This window comes from Elgaria multicarinata, chromosome 8, assembly GCF_023053635.1.
Source record: "Elgaria multicarinata webbii isolate HBS135686 ecotype San Diego chromosome 8, rElgMul1.1.pri, whole genome shotgun sequence".
In the NCBI taxonomy this organism is placed as follows: domain Eukaryota; kingdom Metazoa; phylum Chordata; class Lepidosauria; order Squamata; family Anguidae; genus Elgaria; species Elgaria multicarinata.
The window spans coordinates 30,298,979-30,317,676 of record NC_086178.1 but is presented as its reverse complement, the minus strand read 5'-3'; the positions used below and the strand labels follow the sequence as shown (position 1 = coordinate 30,317,676).

General features: G+C 43.6%; 1 protein-coding gene across 1 annotated transcript in view; it reads left to right on the top strand.

The window, feature by feature from the left end:
- Positions 1-16,075, top strand: part of GMPS (guanine monophosphate synthase) — a 45,573-nt gene extending 29,498 nt beyond the window's left edge. Inside the window, exons 7-16 of the mRNA XM_063132065.1 lie at positions 1,186-1,351; positions 2,483-2,634; positions 4,872-5,045; positions 7,109-7,214; positions 8,427-8,542; positions 10,239-10,364; positions 10,905-11,020; positions 12,026-12,156; positions 13,176-13,348; positions 15,429-16,075. Of these exons, the coding sequence (XP_062988135.1) occupies positions 1,186-1,351; positions 2,483-2,634; positions 4,872-5,045; positions 7,109-7,214; positions 8,427-8,542; positions 10,239-10,364; positions 10,905-11,020; positions 12,026-12,156; positions 13,176-13,348; positions 15,429-15,530 (1,362 nt within the window). The 3' untranslated portion in view covers positions 15,531-16,075. The remainder of the gene's footprint in view (positions 1-1,185; positions 1,352-2,482; positions 2,635-4,871; positions 5,046-7,108; positions 7,215-8,426; positions 8,543-10,238; positions 10,365-10,904; positions 11,021-12,025; positions 12,157-13,175; positions 13,349-15,428) is intronic.
- Positions 16,076-18,698: the final 2,623 nt, after the last annotated feature.

Below are 18,698 nucleotides of genomic sequence, written 5' to 3'. Positions count from 1 at the left end.
AAGCCATTGTTGGTTATTGTGTCATATGGCAGGCAACGTGGGTTGTTTTGCGTTCCTACAGAGTCGTGAGGCAAGAGCGGTAGAAACTCCTGCCACTCTCGTCCAGCGGGTCACCATTGCCATTTCCCCGCACACCCAAGCCACTCCCCTTACCCTCCTTTCCAGCTCCGATTGCAGTTGTGATTGGGTTGGGTCCCCTTTTCTTAATATATTCCCGGTCCCGTTTTTGTGCAAAAACAGGACAGGGAACCTTGCCGGCACTTTCCCGATGGCAGCTAATGGAGCTTCCCATTTGCATACATGGGAAGGGTATTCTTTCGTTTTCCTGGCTGCCCACCCTTGTGCTTTCAAAAACAATAAAAAAGCAGGAAATTGCGAGAGGGGGACTGAACCCCTTGACAAGGACTATGGGGGCAACACAGTCTTTCACAAGGGATTCGTTTTCATCTCCCTCCCCCCGATTTCCCCCCACAAATGGGCTTCTGAGAACAATTCTTTTTAAAATTCTTTTCCTACTGGTTGGGGGAAAGGATTTCTCCTGTGGTTTCGTGCTAAAAGTCAAGAAATCCTTTTCCCCAACTGTGGGAAAAGGCTTCCTTGGGGGTAGGGAGATGTGGGGCACGAGAGGAAAGGGGTGCCCCAGTAGAAAGACCTGAAGGGTGCAGGAAGGTGGATTCCGTTGGGAAGGGTCTCCTTAAGACCCTTCCACCCACCCTATTTCTTCTGAGTAGCACCCTGTTTCTTCTGAAAAAGCAAGGGTGCCAGCATGGAGGGTGGTGGACGCGGGTGTGGGCAACCCCTCCCCCCCTCCCCATGTCTTGCACCTTCGCGTCCACATAAGAAACGTGGTGCTTACCCAGCTCTCTGTAGGGATCTCTTTCTCCGCCTTGCTTTCAAGAGCAAGGGGGAACCAGTGCCATTATTCAGGTGGGAGAGCTGAGAGGTGTGTGTGCAGGGGATGAGTGAGTCAACTCACAGTTGGTTATTTCTCTGATCGTGTGGGGAATACCTGCCAAATAACCATGAGTTGACCATTAACCCACCGTTGACTATCATGACGTCCGAACACAGCTTTGATATTGTCATAAACAATGAAAAGTTGTAATTCCCATGTTTGAATGGGGATATTTTTCTCTTTACTCAATGCATTTCATGATTTCCTCTTCACTCTCTCAACCCGTTCAGGTTTTACTCAGTGGAGGTGTGGACTCCACTGTGTGTACAGCTTTACTCAACCGAGCATTAAATCAAGAGCAGGTGATAGCCGTGCACATAGATAATGGATTTATGCGCAAGAGGGAAAGTCAATCTGTGGAGGAGGCACTCAAGAAATTGGGAATTCAAGTCAAAGGTATTACTTCTTCTGTATTAATCTGACGTTTTTAAAGCCTACTGTTCAAGTCGCTCTGCTAAGGAGTGTCTTCATATTTGGGTGCGGGTGGACAGCTCACCTCATTTCCATCTTTGGCTGCTTAGTCCAGAAAATAAGGCTCCTTTTTAAATTTAGGATTTTTCTTGGAAAATATGTGCTGGAACTTCAAATCCTCAGTCTGGATAGTGTGTTTATTTCTGATTAGCAATAAAGGTGTGGGGGTTTTTTTGATGCGATATTGCAAGCTACAACCCACAGAGCACTGGTTCTCAGCTTCACCCGTTCTTTAATATTCCATATTTCTGGAACTCCCTCTAGCATGCCTGTGTGGCTGCAGGGCCCTCTTTTTTCTTTCACACCCCTCTTCAGAATCAACCACTTCCATGACACCTTTGGTGTCATCTCTCTCCAGGGGTTCTGGGGAGGGATAGCTTCAGTTCTGGAATGTTCCTCCTCTTGCTTACCAGACAAAGTCCAGCATCAAGAGGGATATAAAGGGAGCAGGGGACTTCCCCTCAGCTTTCCAACCAGATGCAGATATTCCTTTCCTATTACCTTTGGTTTCCATACCTCTTGCTATCTCTTCTCCCCCCACCCCCCGGCCACGTCTAAATTTACTGTAAACTCCTCAAAGTAGGTGTCTGACTTTTGGTTGTGTTACTTTGCAAAGCACCATGGATTGTGCAACGTCGTCACCATCTTCATTATTATTCCGCCTACTACTGTCTGACTGCTTAGACATTGAAGTTACTTATACCCAGTCATAGAAGAAAAGGGTACTGTTATTTTTCATTTGTGTTGCGTGTAATGACTGGCTGCATTTTATGTTACCATTTAAACAAATGATATAAAAGTCTGTGTCTAATATGGCTTTAGATTCTGCAGCCTTGTTGCCAAACTGTTTTTCCTGTTTTACCCTGTGTTTTAGCTTAATTTTCAATACTAGAAAAAGAACAGATTGGTAAATTGAGAGGAGAAAGATGTTTTAGCTAGAATTACTTGTCTAATGCCAAATCCTTGGAACTGGGTAAGAGAAGGCCTGAGTGTGTGCCGGTTCTCAAATCATTTCAGGCATTTCCTTAACAACCATCAATCTTGTATGTTGTGCAGTGGTAAATGCCGCTCATTGGTTCTACAATGGTACAACAACTCTGCCCATCTCTGAGGAAGACAGAACTCCACGAAAAAGGATCAGTAAAACACTTAATATGACTACAAGTCCTGAGGAAAAACGCAAAATTATTGGCGACACCTTTGTGAAGGTATCTGTCTTACCATTTAAGAAGAACAGTTTAGTATAGTCTTGATTTCATGAGTGTGGTACTAGGTTCTTTACTGTTACCAACTCTGAAGTGCGCATGTGTACTTGTGGCAGCTAGCTTGTTTTGGCTGATTTTGTGTGTTTTGCTTCCAAATCCAAACTTTATACATGTAGCTTTAAAAATGTGTTGTGCGTGTTCAGCAGTTTCCAAGTTTTTTTGGATGCAATCCTATTCAGAAATGTGTCCACTACTGTGATATAAAACCCCAAAAGATCAAGCTAGTCCCCGTTATGAGATTAGAGATTACCTGCTCACTGCTGAGGTTACCGTAGCTCAGTGGTTGAGCAAATGCTTTGAATGCAGAAAGTCCCAGGTTCAATTCCCGACCTCTCCAGGTAAGGCTAGGAAAGAATCTGGCCTGAAACTCTAGAGAGCCGCTGCCAGTCAGTGTCGACAATACTGGGCTAGATTGAGCAAGGCTCTGACTCTATATAAGGTAACTTCCTATGTCCCTCTGTTCCTATTCTCCACCCTGTATTTCATACAGTTGCCCCAGGCAGAATTCTGTTGGGGTTCCTGTAGCACTCACTATTTGCCCTAGCATCAGTCTGGTTTATTAGTTCCACTGAAGCGTCCTATTGGAGTAGATCATCCCATATTGGTTTTCCTCTGTGTGTATGCTCAACAAGGTCTTAAACTTTTAATACAAGTGAAACGGAACAGGCTTTTGAGTAAAGCCTACCAGTTTGTCCAGTAGGGGTCACCCACTATCTACTGCATTTTGTGTAAACCTCAGAACAACCACATGATAACCCTGTGGTAGCAATTTTATTTATTTATTTATTTATTTATTACATTTCTATACCGCCCACTAGCCGGAGCTCTCTGGGCGGTTCACAAAAATTAAAAACATTCAAAGTATAAAACAACAGTATAAAACCATAGTACAAAATACAATATAAAAGCTCAACCAGATAAAAACAGCAGCAATGCAAAACTACAAATTTAAAACACCAAGTTAAAATTTATTTATAGACTGTTAAAATACTGGGAGAATAAAAAGGTCTTCACCTGGCGTCTAAAAGCATATAATGTAGGTGCCAAGCGAACTTCCTTAGGGAGCTCATTCCACAGCCGGTGTGCCACAGCAGAGAAGGCCCTCCTCCTGGTAGCCACCTGCCTCACTTCCTTTGGCAGGGGCTCACGGAGAAGGACCCCTGAGGATGACCTTAGGGTCCGGGCAGGTACATATGGGAGGAGGCATTCCTTCAGATAACCTGGCCCTAAGCCGTTTAGGGCTTTAAATGTTAATACCAGCACTTTGAATCGGGCCCGGACCTGGATTGGCAGCCAATGAAGCTGGAAAAGAGGTCCAAGAGCACCCCCAAACTACGGACCCGATCCTTCAGGGGGAGTGCAACTCCGTCCAGGACAGGGCAAACATCACCTCGCCGGACAGATGAACCACCCGCTAACAGTACCTCTGTCTTGTCTGGATTAAGTTTCAGTTTATTAGCCAGTTTAAGTCAGTTTTTAAAACGCTTTTGCTTTCTTTCTAACCCATACTCCACTTCTACTTGTTTCACAAATTAGCTATGAAGGACTAGTTACATCCTTAGAAAGCGGTTTCAGTTGCAGCTGGAACAAATTCTTACAAAGCATTTATTGTCAGCTCTGCTTAAAAAGCACACACACACACACACACACACACACACACACCCCTTCCCAGATTCGTAACAGTTTGCATGCTAAAAGTGTGATAGAAACACAGTGGAAAAAAATAAATCCTAAACATGGATCTATTAATCGTGTGGGAATGTGAAAACCAAGAGGGCCTATGAAAAAACAATAATTAGCACTTACTTGTGTTTTATATAGGTTGCTGGACTTTATGTGTGGGAAGAGCAGGATGTAAATAAAATGAATAAATAAAACATGTTAGCCTGTAGTAAAAAAAAAGAAAAAAAGATCAAGTCTGCATTGTTCCTTCCCAGTGTTGTGGAGTCTGTGGCGTTGGTAAAAATTGACAGTAGGCTAAAAGAGGTTTGAAAAATGGCAGTGATTAGAGTTCAGCTTCCTACTAAGTGGCAGATGTTAGATGTTAGTATTAATATCCCTTACCGTGTAGTGAGGGCTGCAGTTCATGAGGTCATTGAAGCCTGCTGTTTGTAAATAAGGTTTGGGGGCTTGGTTGCAGAGAAGTATCTTCTCCATCCCCGTCTCTCTCTTTCCCTTAGATTGCTAATGAAGTTATTGGAGAAATGAACCTGAAGCCGGAGGAAGTCTTCCTTGCTCAGGGAACCTTGCGGCCTGACCTCATTGAAAGTGCATCTGTTGTTGCTAGTGGCAAAGCAGAAGTCATCAAGACTCATCACAATGACACAGAGCTCATAAGAAAGTTAAGGGAAGAGGTAAGTGGAAGCTTGTGCCTAACTTCTCGTTACCCGAGGGCTGATTGAATGTGGGAAGCACCAAGGTATGCTGTGTGCCCTGTCTAGCTTCGTAGGTAGCGTTGAGCATTTCAGGCAGGGTTTTCAAATTATAGTTTTATAAATGTGGCGGTACTTTCACATACGGAGACAAAAAGACTGGAAAAAACCCCACCACCACCTATGAATTATTTGTATACAGGCCCACTTACAATGAGATTTTTTTTTCTGAATAAATAGAAGAACAATTTCAGATTCAATCTTGGATATAAATCAGATTTTTTTTATTGCCTACTAGGCAGCAGGAGGCCAAAAGCAACTAGATTGCATGGAATGTACATGTATATACATCATATGACAGCAGTTACTAATCCTCCCTGCTGAGGGCTTTGAATCAATTCACTGTTGTCTTGGCCCCATTTGACATTTCATTGGAATGGTGGAGGCAGGGTTTAAATTATAGTCTTAGTGGTAGTATTCTGTTAGAAACTAGTGAACAGACCTAGGTGAACATGGGTTGGAATAGCCCTTAGCTTGATATAGCGACACCTTCAAGCCAACTTACACAGCCATCAGAGTTGGAGATGGTGTCCCTGCCCTGTCGGATTGAAGCTTCACCCACTAGGCCCAGCCCCTGCCATGGTGTCCCTCTACAGCCCCCTGAGAGAGGGGTGTATCCACTCCAATCTCCTGAGGGTGGGGGCTGCTCTACAATCACAGGGAGGGAGAAGCCATCTACCTCTGTCTCTTGGCCTACTAATCTGTGAGACAAGTAGCTGCTTCTTGCTCCATCTGACTAGCTTATTTTCTAAACATGAATGGGTGTATCTGAGATTCACCAGGTCAAGAGAGAGTACAATAGCTTTGAAGGACAGACTCCACTCAGGGATAGATTTGCAAATCTTTACCAAGTGTTTCAGGCTTGAAGAATTAACGTACATAGATAGTGGTCCCTTAAACTTCTCTCAAGCCAGACAACATCAATGTGCTATTAAAGAATACATTTTTATTGCTCAAACAGTCTAAGAAAATAAAAAGGTTTAGCTAAGAATGAGGCGGATCACAAACATGACTAAGTACGCACAAGTTATCGCTAGAAGTACAATGAAGATAGTAGCAAGCATATTGATAACATAGCAAAACCTAGGTTCCTCTCAATCTAACAGTCAATATCAAAGATTTATATTTTCCTAAATGGAAGGCATTTATTTATTATAACACTTTTATCCTGCCCTTTAGCCAGAAAAGGCTCTCAAGGCAGCTTACAAAAACAATTCTTAAGACAGCCCCTGCCCACAGGCTTACAATCTAAAAAACATGACACAAAAGGAAAGGGGATTAGGCATGGTGGGCAAAGCCACATATGACGGGGATTCCCATTCTCCCAGGATCTCTCTCCTAAACTCATGAAACCCTGGCCTTGTAACCCTCATGATACCAGTGACCTCATCCTTAGTTTGGATCTGATCATACCACTGTTCCCATTTTTCTCAATGGAACCAGGTCTGCCACTGCTACCTGTAACACCCAGATGGGAGGTATCCCTGCTAAGTTAAGCTACGTGCTGCTTCCAGCACTTGACTAACCCGTTTGTGGCAGCCTCCCTCCATTTCCATGAATATATTCCATAACTCATGGTTATCTGAGAACACATATATGCAGAACACATATATGCAGTCACACCTACAAGATACAATAGATTCTTATCAGTTCTATCCACTGCAATGCATATTCCGCTTCATCTGCACAACAAAATGTTGTGGACTGCAAAGCTATGTAGTTAGGGAAATCTGCCCTAGAGGCTGCTGATGTTACTGCAAGCTTCAACGACATGGACACAGTAAAATTAATTAAAGCATTTAAAAAACTAATCCCTTAGTATGTATGCCAGGTTCCAGGTGTTTAGGTTTCAACTCTTGGTGCGGTGGTACTGACGGACAGACAGACACACATCCTCTTTCATTATTATAGATTGGTTTTCTCATCAGCTGTATGTTACTTTCAGGTGAGGTCCTCAATGCCAACTGCATTGTTTTCTCTTGTAGGGCAAAGTAATAGAACCACTGAAGGATTTCCATAAGGACGAAGTAAGAATACTTGGGAGAGAACTAGGTCTGCCCGAAGAGCTGGTGTCAAGACACCCATTCCCAGGTAAAGGATTACTGAAGTTCTCCAGGCTTCAGTGGGTTGGATCTTCTGCTAACGGGCAGTCTCTTCTCCTCATGGAAAGGCTGTTCCTAACATAGCAGAAGAGAATTGCTTGAGAGAAGCAGCCTCCGAACCCAAATGAGTATTTCAGTAGGTGCAAGCTCTTGCACAAAAGTCTTTACTTCCATTTTGTGTAACCCATGATACGCTGTGTGCACCGCAGTTTGAGAAGCTGAGCTCTTGTGCAGGGCTTCACAGAACAAAGCTAAAGCCCTTTCTCCCCTTCTCATGCTTCTTGGAATCCAAGCCATTGGCCGTGTTCAGAAGACACCTTAAACCATGGCTTAAACTATGGTTAAAGCCATGGTTTAAGGTGTCTTCTGAACACAGTCTAGCTTTCTGGCTTAACCACCATGGTTAAAGCCATGGTTTAAGGTGTCTTCTGAATGGGGCCATTGTCTTGCATCAGTAGTACTCTTAAGAGCGGAGAGCTGGTATGGTGGTAAAGAGCTTGAATGTTCAGTCAGGATAGGGATGGCAGAGGAATCCAACCATCCGGTGGGTGGGTGGGGGGTCAAACCTGCTGAGCTTTGGGTGGCTTGACCCCGAAACTCTGGCTGGCCTGTCCGCTAGCTGGCCTGACTTTGACACAACTCAAGTCAAACCAGCACATGGACATCAGCTGTCATTGCCATGCCGTGTGTTTATGCCAGTGAAGCATTATTTGCTCCAGCGCCGGGGCACTATTGAATGCTTACCCATACAGTGAAAGTGAAACCTTTTGTTAAGCTTACATTTCATTGGATTTTCAAAATCTCTCTCTTGGCAATTCTCACTGAAGACCAAAAAGGTGGCTGAGATTCTTGATGCAGAGGGGAGAAGATAGCCAGAGATGGGGCAAGAATCCCAGGGAAGGGAGAGTAAGGAAGTAGGGTTGGGACAAGCAGGGGTATACAGCCGTTCCATCTTGTTCTGGTGCAACTTTGTAATAAAGAGTATCCAGGATGCACTTTGGTTGTGGGTAAGTAGTGCAGAAATCTCTAGCACCTCAGAACTCACAACTGCTTTTTTATATCTCCAAGCACTCTACGAAGGCAGTTGCAGATAAATGGTAGTGTGGCTCATAGCTGCAGTCATGTGGCATTGCTGAAATATAACAAATCACATTCGTGTTGGTTACTGGATATATTGTGCTGTTCAAATATTGTGTTTTAGGTCCTGGCCTTGCAATCAGGGTAATATGTGCCGAAGAACCATACGTTTGCAAAGATTTCCCTGAAACCAACAACATTTTGAAAATCATAGCAGACTTTTCTGCAAGTGTTAAAAAGGTAATTATGACTAGAATTGAATGACAGAATTGCCTGTATTTCCATATGTCTAATCAGTTTGCACCTGTAGTTTGCTCATACTTCTGTCAGAATTAAGAAGCAGCACTGCAAATGATACTCAACTCCTTTGAAACTTTTCTATCCCCTCTCTTTTATTGAAGAACCCTCAAGCCATTCTGATATCCAGCCCACTTCCTCCTCATTCCAGCTATTAAAACCAGTGTGGTGTAGTGGTTAGAGTGTTGGACTGGAACTAAGGAGATCTGGGTTCTAGTCCCCCCTCAGCCAGGAGGCTCACTGGGTATCTTTGGGCCAGTCACTGACTCTCAGCCCAACCTACCTCACAGGGTTGTTGTGAGGATAAAATGGAGAGGAGGAGGACCATGTAAGCCACCTTGGGTTTCTTGTGAGAGGGAAAAAGTGGTATATAAATCCAATAATTACGGTGACCATATGGAAAAGAGGACAGCAATAAATAAATAAATATCTTTAACAGTTGTATAGAGAAGGGAATTTCAGCAGATGTCATTTGTATGCATGCAGCACCTGGTGAAATTCTCTCTTCACAACAGTTAAAGCTGCAGAAGCCCTGCCCTCTTTTGTACCTGATCACTCTAGTATATAGCTCCTGCAGCTTTAACTGCTGCAACGAAGAGGAAATTTCACCAGGTGCTGCATGCATAGAAATGACACCTGCTGAAATTCCATTTTCTGTGCAACTGTTAAAGATACAGGAGCCCTGTCCCCCTTTTCATATGGTCACCCTACAATAATAAAAGAATTCTCTCCTACCTGGTCTTGTTACACTATCTGCCTCTTCCCTGTCTCCATCAGCTCTCCTTAAGTCTCATTTCCATTGTAGTTTCTACAAACAGGGATGCAGAACCTCAGCCCCCAGGGGCCAAACCTGGCCCTTCAGGATTCCCCAGATGTCCATTAACCATGATCCCTGACAAGTATTTTATTTTATTTATTATTGCATTTATATCCAGCCTTTTTTCCTCCAAGGAACCCAAAGTCACCCAGTGGGTTTCCATGGTCTAGTGGGGACTAAAACCTGGATCTCCTGACTCCCAGTCCAACCCACTTGCCACTACACCACACTAACTATTTGGTGGTAGTTCACAGCTTTCGCACTCTGCCCTTCCCCCATTCGAAAAGATTGAAACGCTTCTCCTATCACTAAGTTACTGGCAGCAAGAGCTTTACACTAAACGATGCTGGTATTTTTGGCCCCACCTCTTCTGCCTTTGGCCCCTCCCACCACGGGAATGTGACCACGAGAACCTCTGTGAAATTGCAATCCGGCCCACGGGCTGAGAGAGATTCAACACCCTCATTTCACAGTGTCACTTCTTCCTTCAAGAATGTTCTCAAGATTCACCTCCTTTGTGAACTCTTCTTCCCCCCCCCCTTGGATTCCATAGTTTCTGTTGTTATTTCCTGATTCTTCATAGCCTAGCAATTTACAACTGCTTCCTTCCCTGTTCTCTTTTGTAGATGCTTTAGAAATAGCATCTACAAATGACAAGGCACTAGTCCTGGGTCATTTGCTTTCAAATGCTCATCTGGCCTCTTGGTTCCAGAACCCTTTTATTCTCCAACCTCTGCCTTGTGCAGAACACTAACAACGAATGGGACAGAGGCCACCAACATACTTAAACGTTTGGATTTGACTTTCTGCTTTGTTGCCCAGCCTCACACACTGCTGCAGAGGGTCAAAGCTTGTACAACTGAGGAAGACCAGGAGAAATTGATGCAGATCACAAGTCTACATTCATTGAATGCCTTCTTGCTGCCAATTAAAACTGTGGGAGTACAGGTGAGTGAAACTGAGTCTGCAGTAATAATGTTACTAAAGGTAGCAGAGGCGTAATAGATTGGCAATTTTGGAGTCAAAATAGAACAAATCTGGAAGAGATGGCATATACGTTTAAGAATAGCTATTTTCACACGAGTGACAAAGGCCTTCAGATGTCTAAATAGTCACTTTTGTAAGGTCTGAAAATCCTGGTTGAATAGAGATATGATTACCAAACGTTCTTAAGAACTGTATTTCATTAAGTTCAGATGGCCAGTGGAGAAACAGCTGGTAAAGTTTCATAGAGACTACCCATTTGCTCTTTGCAGAGAGGTGGCAATGATGGTGATGTCTATATATGGTACCTTAATTCTGTTTTCCTCAGGCAGCCTCAGCACCTGGCTATCTCAAAACCCATTAAAGGCTCAGGGCCACATGTAGTTCTAGGCAAAGAGCTCCAATGGCACTAGATAAAGTTTCCGTTAATATAGTGCACAATTTTTGTTTGAAAGCTGTGCTGTAAGACGATGCAGCTGCTGACCTCAGTTTTCTACTTTGCAGGGTGATTGTCGTTCCTACAGCTACGTTTGTGGAATCTCCAGTAAAGACGCTCCACACTGGGACTCCCTTATGTTCCTTTCCAGACTCATACCACGCATGTGTCACAACATCAACCGGTATATATCCATTATATTTTCAAAATTCAGCTGCTATTGAGTAGTTTGCTTCCATTTCGTTTGGGAAAGTCTTAATTTAGTGATGAGAAGTCAAGCAAAAATGCCAAATAGAAGAATGTATTACTGCCTTTCTTATATGCCTGTTGCAATATTGTTTAATAATACAAGGTATGTTGAGAAGGACAAGTTGGAAGTCCTACTTCAGGCTGACAGTATGTCTCTGTAGCTCAAGCCCTTGATCTGCCATTTGGCCAGGGAATATATATATCCAGGTGTATGTTTTGTTGTTGTAGCAGTAGTAATAATTGATGTCCTCCAGTTGTTTTATACTTGTTGGCCATCTTGGGCATCTAAAATGGAAAGGCAGAATTTAATTCTTTATAATAAATAAGATAAATGAATTTTAAGTTTTTCAGAGCAATAATGTCAGCTTCTGGTGTACTGGAAAGTACCTCCGGTATCAGAGGTAGCAGGCTATGTAAACCAGTTGCTGGGGAACATGGGCAGGAGGGTGCTATTGCACTCATGTCTTCTGGTGGGTTTCCTGTGGGCAGCTGGTTGGCCACTGTATGAACAGAATGCTGGACTAGATGGACCCTTGGCCTGATCCAGCAGGGCTCTCCCTTACATTTGTATGTTCTTAAAGTTAATCACAGTACGTCCCAATTGCTAGAGGTGGTGTGACTGCTTTTACAGCGGGAGCTTTAAAATGAGAGAGGGAATGAAGCATGTATTTTGAGTATTGAACCAAACAAAGGTAATTTTAATTTTGGATGTTCAGAGTTTGGATTTTCCAAACGGGATATGAAAACAAAGGAATGACTCTGAATGAATGACACCGGAGTCAAGCTTTGCATCCATCATTGCTTAAAGCAAGATACGGTGTGCCAGACTGGTAGTAGCTTTGAATGCATGGCTTGAATGAAGATGCATTCACCTGAGGCCATGTTTTATTGACCAGTATATAAAGCACACTGTCTAATGCTCCATTTTCCTCCTCCTTAGAGTTGTCTATGTATTTGGCCCGCCAGTCAAAGAACCTCCCACAGATGTTACTCCCACGTTCCTGACAACAGGTGTCCTCAGCACATTGCGGCAAGCTGATTTCGAGGCACATAATATTCTCAGGGAGTCTGGTTAGTATGTGCATTTGCTCAGTGGGATGGACACTGTATTTCTAACAGGGTTGCATCACACCTGTCGTTTTTTGCAAGGATTCCAAATCCATCAAACAACCCTAATAATAATAATAATAATAATAATAATAATAATAATAATAATGATGCTTGTACAACTGATTCTTATTTTGTAGAACTCTGTCTTCAGAAAGTTGAGTTTCCCATTTTATGTTTATAAAATTTCTTCATTTTATAGCAGAAAACAAATATTAAAATAAAAAGCGAATGATATAAACATGGATAGAGAATTGTTTTCTTAATAGAATGCATGTATCTCAACAAGTGCTGCTTCTATGCCGTACTTTAGGACACAGTCTGTCTGGGTGGTGCCCTTTTAAACATTCCATCCTTCCATCAAGGAGCTAGAGGTGGCACAGATGGTCTCCCCCACCCCCACATATAGGAATATAGGAGGCTGCCGTATACTGAGTCATTGATCTATCTAGCCCAGCATTGTCCATTCTGACTGGCAGCAATGGTTCTCCAGGGTTTCAGGCAGGGTTCTTTCCGAGCTCTACCTGGAGAAGCCGGGAATCGAACCTGGGACCTTCTACATGCAAGGCAGGTGCTCTACCACACTGAGCTATGGACCCTCCCTTACCTTATACCAGGGGTGCACAGCCCCAAGCTGGGGCCAAATTCAGTCCTCTGGGGGTCCCCAGAAGTCCACACGCCTTCCCCACCCACCAATCAGTGCAGTGTTTTTTGATAGTTTGATGCCACCTTTCGCCTTTGGTCCTACCCACCACTGGAATGTGGCCTTTGAGAGTTTCCCCCAGATAGAATTCATCCTTCAGGCTAAAAGAGGTTCTGTCTTCTTCATAACGTGATGAATGTTTTGATGAGACCGGAGGTCACCTGGGGATTTGAACGTGGATCTCTCCAATCCTAGTCTAACCCTCTAACCATTACACCACACCGTCCCTCTTGGTTATTACAACAGTATTAACCGTAATTGTCTTGCTTTTTTCTTGAAGGTTATTCTGGAAAAATCAGCCAGATGCCAATAATCTTAACACCATTGCATTTTGATCGAGATCCTCTACAGAAGCAGCCTTCCTGTCAAAGATCAGTGGTTATTCGAACCTTTATTACTAGTGACTTCATGACCGGTATTGCAGCAACTCCAGGCAATGAAATACCAGAAGAGGTAAACTAAAACACACACACACACACACAAATTTGAAATGTTCTTTTCTTTCTTTGCTAATATGGAAAAAATGCTCTTTTATTTTAAAATGGTAAGATATTGTTTTTAAGCATTGAAATAAATTCATGTTATAGAGAAAAGCAGATTTTCTGGGGCCTATTGACACTCATATTTAAATAGAAATATATAGTTCAAAGTTGTTAAATACCATTCACTAGAAGAATGCCCATACGTTTGGACATCCACTGCATCGATATTGTGAATTTCTTGATCTTACAGTATATATCGATTGGCTACTTTTAATTGTCCAACCCTTTTGAGGTTTTTTCTTTTCTTTTTGCATAACAATGTAAAGCCCCTTTCCACTGACACTGATTCATGTGTGGAAATACATGGCTATATATTGATCTGATCTAGCACGAGTTCATCAAGTAGTTCTGCAGAGAAAATACATCTGCATACTCAGTGCTGCTGTCCTGCTGGTAAGCTTTAGCCAGTGTGTCTCTGCCCCTGTTTCAAACCAGCACAGTTGGGCTGTGAGCCAGGCTGAGTCTAAGCACCGCTTTCCCCCAGATCTTGGCTTCCCTGGGGCAAGTCAAACTGGTGAAACTCAAAGAAAGCTAACTTGTCCAAAAACTTAAATACAAGGCCAGAGGTGAGCTCTGAGTTCCAAAATACACAAAAAACGTTTTTGAACCCAAATGAAGATGACGCTGGAGGATAGCACTTTCCTTAGCATCGCACCTTCGTCCCAGTTATTTTGTGTGTGTGTTTAATTGAACAAAGTCGTCTAATTGAACAGAGCAGTCCTGTGGCCCTTAGATGTTGTCTGAGGAGCTGTAGGATCCTGGGGATCCCCCCTCCCAAGATCGGAGATAGCGCTCTGACCTGGGAAGGGGGAGTCTGAAAACTCACCCCTCCCTTGCACCTGGTGCGGAATGATTGGCCTCCGAGGTTGAAAAGCGACCTTAGAGAGGGACAAAAGGGGGCATTCCAGTGGGTAGATGAGGGGAGGAGGCCAGAGAGGCCAGGATATGAGCTGTCCTTAGGCCTCTCCCGCCTTCTTCCCTCCCCCACCAAAGTGTCCCAGTAAAAAAGCCTGTCTAGCAAAAAATGAAGGGTGGGAGGATGGGGAATCATAGAAAAGCAGAGTTGGAAGGGGCCTACAAGGCCATCGAGTCCAACCCCCTGCTCAATGCAGGAATCCACCCTAAAGCATCCCCAACAGATGCTTGTCCAGCTGCCTCTTGAAGGCCTCTAGTGTGGGAGAGCCCACAACCTCCCTTGGTAACTGATTCCATTGTCATACTGCTCTAAGAGTCAGGAAGTTTTTCCTGATGTCCAGCTGGAATCTGGCTTCCTTTAACTACCAGTGAGGCAACTATCACTGCTGCTCCAGCACTGGATGGTCAGAAGCCTCCCAAGTTCAGGGGCTTCCGATCATCAAGGGTGCAATAGATAGGATCCTTTTGGTTGCACCCTTAAGGAAGAAAATAAAAATCAGGAGGGGCAGGGATCTTTGTAGGCGTCAAAGAGGCAGCTGGACTACCATCTGTCAGGGATGCTTTAGGGTGGATTCCTGCATTGAGCAGGGGGTTGGCCCCTTCCAACTCTGCTATTCTATTCTATTCAATTCAAAAGCGGTGTCTGCAGGCGCATTGGTGCCTACAGCCACCATGTTGAAAGCCCCAGTACAAGCGCTTAGTGGGGAAACAATTTTAACGATGTTTTATTAAAACCACCCTTTAAAAAAGGCACACTTTTTTGTTTTAGTTATTGCAGTCTTGTAACTGGAGGGGGTGGCATTGTGACAGCTCCTTTGGCAAAGAGCAGAGATCTTGAGGGCTGCAGTGGAAGCCTGAGTTCCCGCCGCAAAGCCCTTTGTGTGCCTTTTGCAAATAACAAGCACTTTAAAAAATCGCCAGGCATCTCGTGCGCAGCTTCTGTCTCCTGCTGAAGGATTGGGTAAAACATTCTAATTTATTTAATGCTCCGTCCTGCCTCGTTCCTCCTTTCTTCCAAACGAGGACACTGTCACTTATGGTCTTGTCATCTTTCTCTTGCTTGCTTCTAAACATAGGTTGTGTTGAAAATGGTGACAGAGATCAAGAAAATTCCTGGCATCTCCCGGGTGATGTATGACTTGACTTCAAAACCACCAGGAACAACTGAGTGGGAGTAATTATTTCCCCACCCCACCCCAATGAAAGTACTGTATGCAGTTTTAAATTATATCAGAAACCATTCCCCAGTGTTGACATGCAGTGCTGTGAAACGAGTGACTGGAGCTGCTGCTACATCACATGTGATTTTTTTTTCTCTCTCTCTCTCTCTCTCCTGGAGCATAATCCACAAATTAAGAGTGATGATGTTGGGTGGGGGGCGGGAGGGAGGGAGGGAGGGAAGTAAAGTAAGTGGGGCTGAGGATACGTACGGGTAAATAATTAGGGCAGTGTTGCCTATTGTGCAGATAGATCCATATTGCTTTGCCTTTTGGGGAGGGGGGAGGGCCTTATTGGCTCTTCCCGTTTTTCATGTGTTTTTACCGTTACGTCATTTCAACCGTCTCTTTTTAATTTCTTTTGTATACTGTGTAAAAAGAGGCAAGTTTTATTTACATTTACCAAAACCATTGTTAGAGCCTATTAATAATGTAAAATGAAGAAGAAAAAGTGACCAACTGCTTTTGAAACAGATTTATTATAAATAAATATTTTGCCAAATGGAGTAGTGGGTATTGTTGAGTTGTGGAATCAATGTATATTTGTTTGATGTATACTGTAAACCCTGTTCCATATCGTTTGGAGTATTAAGCCCATGGCAATAAGTGTTGACATTCTAAACAACTGGCACTCAAACAATCACTACATTCCCCCACCCCCCCATTCTCATTTCCCTCCCCCATAATATTTTCAAAGCAAATAACTTTTGTTCAAGCATGTAAATGCATACATTTTTCTCACCATGCAGTGATATCTATATTTAATGTACAACAGTTAAATCAGTTACAAGAGAGCCTGACATAAATTATGTATACAGCTGAAAGCACCTTTTGTGGCTCAGGCAAAATCAAAGTAACAATCCACATTGCAGCCGTCGAAATCTCTGTGCCCCTTTTCAGTTTTTATCTTTATACTGAATAATTCCTCCTACCCTTCCTACAGGTTTTATATTTTATGTGAGGCTGCCTTATGAAGGCAAGGCAAATAGTTGGCTTTGCAAGGTGTGTTCAAATGTTATGCTAAGTTGTGTGGGCTTCGGAACCGGTTTAGCCAATCCGAATATGAATATATTCCTCCATTACTATGATTTGAATAGGCTACCAATAAGTTGGAAAGGTGAATATAGATGCTTCCTGACTTCAGTGTGTATTCGGTTCAAAAAGTAGGTGGTTTGGGATGCATTTCCGAGTCGGCTGAACTTGAAGCATACAGCATACGTTTTGTGTAACTGAAAAGAAGGGATGCACCTAGTTACTATTAAGCAGAAATGGGCAAATTCTGGGGGCCAAGGCGCCAAATTGCCCCTCTCCTGGAGCCCACTATGGGGTGCACCCCAACCCCACAGAAATTGCTACCACCAAATTTGCTGTTGAAATGGGCAAAAAAGCAGCAATTTTGCAAGCAAACAAGGTGCACAGGGAGCACGTGCCTTGCTTGGCAGCAGAATCATGTTCTCGGGGCACAAAAATGGCCTGTTCCTGATGTGCCTTATTTGTTTGCCAAATCACTATGCGCTGCTGCTGTGGCAGATTTGGGCGCAGGGGGGTGCAAAACTGGCTATGGGGTATGTGTGTTGCCCATCCTTGCTCTTAAGAGGGTTCTCCTCCTTCTCTAGGGCTGCCATGATTTCTGCCGCCCGTTCTGATTACCTCCTCAACTCAGCTGCACACTAGAAATCAGTGCAAACGTATATGAGCGTTGTTGTTCCCAGGAGTTTAAGCGGTCCAGTATAATTGCACTCATTAGGATACAGATCATCGTTTGCCATGTAATGGCTGCTTCAAAATCCTCACATGACACCTGCCACCTTGTGGAGAGGCAATGAAATAGCTGCTTCTGTTTAATGCGAGGTTTGGTGGCCAAACGTCTGCCATTCACGATTTCATTCAAGATGAGGCTGCTGCCTTTGTCTGAATTGCAAAGTTATGGCTGGACAAGGATGCCGAGAGCAGTGTTTGCCTCGATGGTCACTGCTGTCCACATACTGCAGCATCTGTCAAGAATGATGCAGGAGGAAGGAGAAATAAAGACATAAGAGCTCCTATTGGCTACGAATCCGCTATGACCTCTCAGAAACCGATGGGTCTGTATAGATTCCTGGTGTTTGGAGGGCTGAGATAAGTTGAGGCATCTCTTGTTGTACCTACTACTCTGCTGTGTCACATCATTGTTTGCTATCTCCTCAAGGATTTCCTGTGGAGACCTCGCAACGTGTATATGAGTACACTGAGGGAGATGGGGCAGAGGTTAGGAATGGAGTCCCTTTCATCTAACGCATGGGGTGCAATCCTGTTGCCTTCCTATAGTCCATGGTTTGGGAATGGCTGTGTTCAGCCAATGACTGGCAGACAAACTGTCTGCTACTACATGGTGCCTAAGGCAAATTATCGTTTGCGAGTCTCTTGGGAGGTGGAATCTCAGATTCCTAACGGGGTCTTGCTGCCACTTGGTTCTTCAGGTTCATAGCATTGGGATGCTCCTGGATCTTATTGCTGTGCCTTGACATGGCATTTGCCAGTAGCACCTTTCTTCCATTTAAAACGTGGCCATTTTAAATGCTGTTTTCTAACCTGATGTTTAAAACTATATGGTATGTAATGCTTTCATAGCTATGATGCAACCTAGAAAAAGAGGTCTAATACCTGGCTACATCCATAAGAGCCAGAGGTTTCGCTAAGTGGTGCCTCTGATGTTGGTGACCTTTACAGCTGGAGTTAGAATTCTTCGTTTTCATATTCTCACTGCGTTAGAGGCACAAAATAGCCAAATTCTCCTAGGATTTCTTTCTTAGCAAATGTGTAAATTCACTTCTGGACTATCGCTTGCTACACTTTTAAATTAGGATTTATGAATAAAAATGCAGTTTGGCAAACTTTATATGCTAGAACCAGAAGTAAACGTGTAAGATGTATTGCATTGTAAGTGAGTTATTAAGTTTTAATCAAGATACCAGTGTTGTACAGAACAGGGTTTTCACACACTCACTCTCACACACACGTATGTACATCTGCTCACTTTGCAAGGGAAACAGAATGTGGAGCATACCTGAACTGCCATCCTTCCTTCCAGTCCTTGAATGTATTTCATAGTGTTAATTCATGTAATCTTAGCCAGATGCAGAAACACCG